At 49.7% G+C, this 6338-nt stretch overlaps 1 protein-coding gene across 1 annotated transcript in view; it reads right to left on the reverse strand.

Annotated features, from left to right (window-relative positions):
* LOC310779060 (mitogen-activated protein kinase kinase kinase kinase 4-like) overlaps nt 1–6338 on the reverse strand; it is a 161626-nt gene that overhangs the window by 19835 nt on the left and 135453 nt on the right. The window contains 5 exon segments of the mRNA XM_083639557.1: nt 1012–1512; nt 3058–3166; nt 4085–4263; nt 5160–5257; nt 5430–5572. Of these exon segments, the coding sequence (XP_083495683.1) occupies nt 1012–1512; nt 3058–3166; nt 4085–4263; nt 5160–5257; nt 5430–5572 (1030 nt within the window).

A 6338-nucleotide genomic window follows, 5' to 3' on the forward strand; every position in this document is an offset into this window, starting at 1 on the left:
TGACTACGTTTACATGGACTGCAATATTATCCAGATGAAGACAATACTCTGAATAGGACACTGCCACTGACCACCTTAACCCGAATAAGGTCATAAAGCAATAGTCAAAGTAAGATGCGGAGAATTCAGATTTTACGAAATGAAACCGGGACCAACAAGCCCGTTTTTATTGTGACACACGTGTCGGTGTCGGAACACGTATACATGCTGAGTGGTGCTGTGAAATACAGTCTCTGCATTGATCAGCTTTCTTTAGCGTACAGCGCCTGGGGGACCATCTTCAGTTAGTGACCATCTTCTTCTGCATGTTTTTAGTGGGGGTGTTGCAATGTTGCATGGAGGAAACCCCAGGGGGGCACGGGGAGAACATGCAAACTCCACACAGAAAGGCCCTTTTCACGAGGTAGACCAGCACTGAGGGCATTTGGGCGGGGGCACACACCCTCAACGCCCACAGCATCCTAGGCGGGAATCGAACCCACAACCTTATATTTGTGAGGCGACAACGCTACCACTGGTCCACCGTGCCCCCTTAGTCGCATTATTGGAGTGCATGGCAGACATGTTAACACCTTAATCGCACTATGATGTCCTATCGGGGGGAGAAAAAAAAAAGGCAGGTGATTGGATGGAATTTGTCTATCACCGTCTATCACAGGCTCACTTCTTGCTGACTCGTCACACCTAAATCCCGCCCGTAGCTCCCTCTGAATGCTGATTGGTACAGCCCATTGTAAGGACAGAGTTAAACCAATTGCAGCGCGGCAAGATGGATTTCTCGCACGATGTGACGATTGTGATCTGGCGAATGCAGCTGCCTCTCAAGGTTCCATGTAAACTAACACCTTCATCAAAAGATTGACTCATTTAGAATTAGAATAAGGTCAATAGTCAGATTCTTGCAGTCCATGTAAACATAGTCATTGTTCCCTCCTAGTCCAGGAGTGATTAGGCAACACACGTGGCACCGTTGTGGGGGCTTCTCGGTGCGGTGGTGGTGGTGGGACGTACCTCCATCAGCATGGCGAGCTTGTCCAGTGGACTCTGGGGGGACATGGAGCAGGGGCTGGCCAGGCTGGAGGAGCAGGGTGAGGAGGTGTTGGAGGAGGAGGGGGAGGAGTGGTGGCTCTGCTGGATCAGGTCGGGCAGGAGGTGGATCCGACCCGCAAAGCCGTTCCTGTCTGGGTGCTGCCCAGGGGAGGGGTGCTGCTGGGGGGATGGGTGCTGCTGGGGGGAGGGGTGTCGGTGGTGGGGGTGGTGGTGGTATTGGGGGCTGGGGGTGAGGTGGGCGAGCCCTGGGCCCCCCGCCGAGCCGGGACCCGGGGCGAAGCCGGGGAGCGGGGCGGGGCTCTGGGCCTGTCCTGGGCAGGGCCCGGGGCCGGGGCGCTTTTTGTCACCTGCACTCTGGAAGTAGAAAGAGGGGTAGAGGACTTTGGGTCTAAATGAGTTCCTCAGCAGCTTGGGGGAAGGGAAGGTGTGAGCTAGAGCCAAGGGCAAACTACAGTGACTACTCTACAGGCAGAGAGAAAACTGCTGTTAGTGCTCGTCTGTCAGAGAAAGGTCCCTTTGTGTTTATTGGCCAACTGATCACGTAACTGACAGATAATGTGACACATGGCAAAATGTAATAAAATGTGCCTTTGAATGGGTTGAAAAGGTAACACAAGGTGACGTCATCAGTGACATCATCACTGAACTATAGCCTTGTGTGTGTCTGAGTGAATTCACTGATGATGTCATCAGTGGGACAGAGACACAGAGAAACCGACAGAGCCCAAGCTCCCTTTTATATACTGATGATGATGATGATGACTTTTTTTTTTACAGTTTTTCTTATGTTTTCAACCCCTTTAGAGGAACATTGTATTACATCTTCACGTCATTGCAGTTATTTGATGTGAGGTCTATATCTGTAATGTAAATAATCTACAGTAGCTAACGCTTATCTAGAGAAGCAGGATCTGACCTCAGCCCTGACCGCTGGCGACATGTTTTCTTCCCAGAGGGGAAATAGACTGTTCCCTACAGCAGCTATTCTGAGTGATGCTGTGCTGGGTCCCTGGCCTACAAATCCAGTTGCAACTTTGAGAAGAACAATGTCATGAGTTGAAGTTTATACTGCAATTGACCTTTGACCTTTCCTAAGCCTCTCCCCTTTTCAGAACTTAGGTAAATTTTCCACTTTCCTGTGTCTATGGGAGGACAGTTCGTTCAAATCATGCCCTCTTTGAACTCTAAGTTCACTCTAAGTTTTACTCATGCTTTTAAGCTAGAAACTCCATTCAAACTTTAAACGGGTCAGCCCTGACAGTAATAGTTCATTACTCGGATTCAGCGTTGTGATATCTTTTGTACTTTGTGCGAAAGTTGACGTTTTATGCTTTTTGTTCAACCTTTATAACGGCAGCCTATGGAGCCAGCCTAGAGTGTGTGAGGTCACAATTCAATCTAGCTGACTTTACAGGCCGCCGGTATAAAGGTTGACGACAGCATAAAACTTAAAACTGCGATTTCTCAAAAAGTACAAAAGAAATAACGTAAGTAAAGTAATACACTATTAAACGTAGACTATTAAACGTGGAGAAACGAGTTTCTATCTTAAAGTATGGAGGAGTTGAAGTGCAAAGAGTGCATGGTTTGAACAGTCCTCCCATAGACGTACAGTGTCTAGTATAACAGGAAAAGGGGGAAGTTGACCTAGGTTCTGAAAAGGGGCGGGACTTAGGAAAGGTCAAAATGTAATGCAACTTGTTTTCTTCTCACTACTGTGTCTACTGTGTTTAGTAGACTATGTGCTTCCACCTGTTCTAACACTCAGCCCATCTCCACGGCAACAGAAACGACACAACAACAACAACAACAACAGAACATGATCAAAACAACAGGCAAACACAGAGGAAAAACATTTGGGTATGAATGAGCAAAACCCAACACACCAAACAGAACAGCTGAAAGTGGACGAGATGTGAGTGCCATGGTGTGTGTGAACATAGGGTAATGCCTGTGTGTGTCCACATACGGTAAGGTGTGGACGTTTGGTCGGCTTTGAGCCAGTACCTGTCTGACGATCAGCGTGCTGTCTTTGCACGGCGTGGATCCCGCGTCTTCGTCGTGGACGATCATGGTCTTCACCGACTCCGTCTCTCCGTTACTCAGCCTGGAAGAGCTGCCGGGGAGAGGAGACAGGAAACAGATGTTCATTCAACATTCATCAGAACCCTATGTACAATGCATTATGCCTAGGCAGCATAGAAGTGCCCTTGCAAAGTTTAGATGTGGAGTCGCTCCCTTAGCTCTGGAAACCGGCAGATACACCAACACCCCAGTTGAGAGTCGTTTCTGCACACTGTGCAACAGTGGTTCTATTGAATCTGAAGCCCACGTTCTATTACACTGTGAACTTTACAACGACATTCGCGCTGATCTTTTTATTTTTCTATCCAAACACTATGAGAATTTGAATGACCTTGATGACATAAATAAATTGCGTAAAATTTTAGCTGGTGAACACGGTATTAATGAATGTGCCTGCCAAGGCCTGCCACCTCATCCTAAAAAGAAGAGTAGCCTTCATGAGCACCGCCCAATAAACTGCCCCCTCCTTTTACATATTGTATTGCCAACTGTATTTTCTGTGTAATAGTACTTGTATGTATGTTTTTATCTTTTATTGTTTTGAACTGTATTGTGTCTCACAACTCCATGGGAGTGGTCCCCAACTTTCTAATGCACTTTTTGTTGTTTTTTATACCATACTTGTTTGTTGAGGAGTGACACAAAAATAAAGATATATCTATCTATCTATCTTCACAATGCAAAACAATATAGATATAGAAAAATAAACGCTCAACGGTAAGAGCACGGCTCAAACACTGTCAGGGTTGAACAGGATTCCATATTCAAATATAATAAGATGCTTTGGATTCGCTTGGTTTGTCCAAGTAAAACTTTTTTAAGGATTTTACGAAACAATGAAAAATGAATGGGGAATCCACTTCCTGAGGTCCCTCGCATGGGGAACCTGGAAGAGGGTGTCGCTTGCTTAAGCACTCTCTAAGGTCAAAGGTGAACGTGGTGAACGTACAGGGCTCTGGAGTCCTCGGGGCCAGATGTGGACTCCTCCCCTCCCTCCTGGTCCACCTCTTCGTCGTCATCTTCGTCGGTGGTGCCTGACTCCTCGCTGGAGGACGAGTAGTCCGTCACCTTGTGGGGCGGGCGCACCTCCTCCACCGCACGCAGCTCCTTGGCCAGCGCCGTCAGGTCCTACGGAGCAGGAGGTCACAGCGTCAATTTCGGGTCAAAGGTCATTCGGTCTCGGGACTTGGGTTTTGTCCATTTTCCAGTCGGCCGTTTTGTTACCGAGCTGTTTGAGCTTTTAGATTGCGTGTATGAGTGTTTTTTTTCCAGTTAGTGTTTTTCATTTAATCTCTGTTTTGAGAGCAGAAGAGAAACAGGAAACAGGAAGCCGCTAGAGAGGAAATGAGGTCAAACAGGTACGCCAGCCAATGAGAAGCCAGCCTGTGATTAGCAAAGCCATAAGATGAAGTTAGGAAAGAGATGATGAAGTCAAAACGCCGCCGCCGCCGCTGCTGCCGGACGGCTAGTGAGTCTCAAGACAGGAACGGTTAGTGGATTAACTCAAATAATGACAGGAGAGAGAAAGCAGCTCAAGATATGAGTGGAAAAGTATAACAATATAGAAGAAAAAGGGCAATTTACTTAGGTTAGAGAAGGCATGAGTTAAGATGGCCGCCAAGGCCGAGAGACCAGAGGAGAGAGAGCAAGCCATTAGTACAGAAACCTTCAGCCAGGGAGCTTAACCCAGACACAAAAACATCACCTCACAAAGTCTTAGCACTTCACCCTATTGGACAGCGTGTCGGTCACATGTCACAATCCAAATGAGCCCATTTAGTAGTGTTATTATTACACACACACACACACACACACACACACACACACACACACACACACACACACAGAGGGGAAAGATTTTCACCAGCACGCAAATAATCATCACTCGCACTCAAAAGTTAGCATTCCAATTTTCAAAGAAACCCCAAAAGCAGCACACCATGTGATCATCATCGCACGCACGCACACACACTCTACGCCAGCTAGCACGCTACTAGCTAGTCAGCGTTGAGTCGAGCTCTCACCGCCGGTCGGCTCGGCCTGACCAGGTCCCGCCTCTCCTGGGCCTTTTTCACAGCGTTCTCTGGCCGCTGGAGGGGCGAGCCCTCAGATTTTGACGAGGCTGAAGGAAGAGTAATGGAAAGCAATTGAATCATAGAAATCACATTGTGCATATGATGTTTACTGTATGTTTGTGCATTTCTCTGTACATTTTGTTCTGTGTGTGTGTGCGTGTGCGTGTGCGTGTGCGTGTGCGTGTGCGTGTGCGTGTGCGTGTGCGTGTGTGGACTCACAGCGGGCTCGGAACCTCTCTCCGGAGCCACAGTGAGAGCCAGGCTGGGAGCTGGAGTTGCTGGAGGAGCTTGAGGAGCTGGACCCTGGGCTGTGTCTGGGCACCAGCTGCTCCACCCGCTCCCACAGCAGCCGGGGCTCAGCGCTAAGCACGGGGGGGGCAGAGGAGGAGGTGTCAGGGGGGCAGAGGAGGAGGCATCAGGGGGGGCAGAGGAGGAGGCATCAGGGGGGCAGAGGAGGAGGTGTCAGGGGGCAGAGGAGGTGTCAGGGGGCAGAGGAGGAGGCATCAGGGGGGCAGAGGGAGGAGGTGTCAGGGGGCAGAGGAGGTGTCAGGGGGCAGAGGAGGAGGCATCAGGGGGGCAGAGGAGGAGGTGTCAGGGGGTTAGGGAGAGGAGGAGGTGTCAGGAGGGCAGAGGAGGAGGTGTCAGGGGGGGCAGAGGAGGAGGCATCAGGGGGGCAGAGGAGGAGGTGTCAGGGGGCAGAGGAGGAGGCATCAGGGGGGCAGAGGGAGGAGGTGTCAGGGGGCAGAGGAGGTGTCAGGGGGCAGAGGAGGAGGCATCAGGGGGGCAGAGGAGGAGGTGTCAGGGGGTTAGGGAGAGGAGGAGGCGTCAGGAGGGCAGAGGGTGGAGGCCTCAGGGCGCTCAGTCACAGACATATAACCAGAGGGCACTCGGTAGAGTGCATACCTCCGCCACGGTGTGGTGTTGTGAATCCGTGTGGAACTTAGGGGACTTTTTGTGATTGGCTACCACATTGCCATGCCTCCTTTTGGCTGGTGGGCATGAACAGTTAATCAGTTCATCCTTCACTCATGGCCCCATAGCCTTTCTACAAAGTGTTATGGTGTTGGTCCATTTTGGACTTAAGCAATTAATTGCAGCCTCTGCAATTTGAAAATTGCAGAAGTTCCT

The sequence above is a fragment of the Poromitra crassiceps genome (assembly GCF_964638095.1).
Source record: "Poromitra crassiceps genome assembly, chromosome: 6".
Lineage (NCBI taxonomy): Eukaryota > Metazoa > Chordata > Actinopteri > Beryciformes > Melamphaidae > Poromitra > Poromitra crassiceps.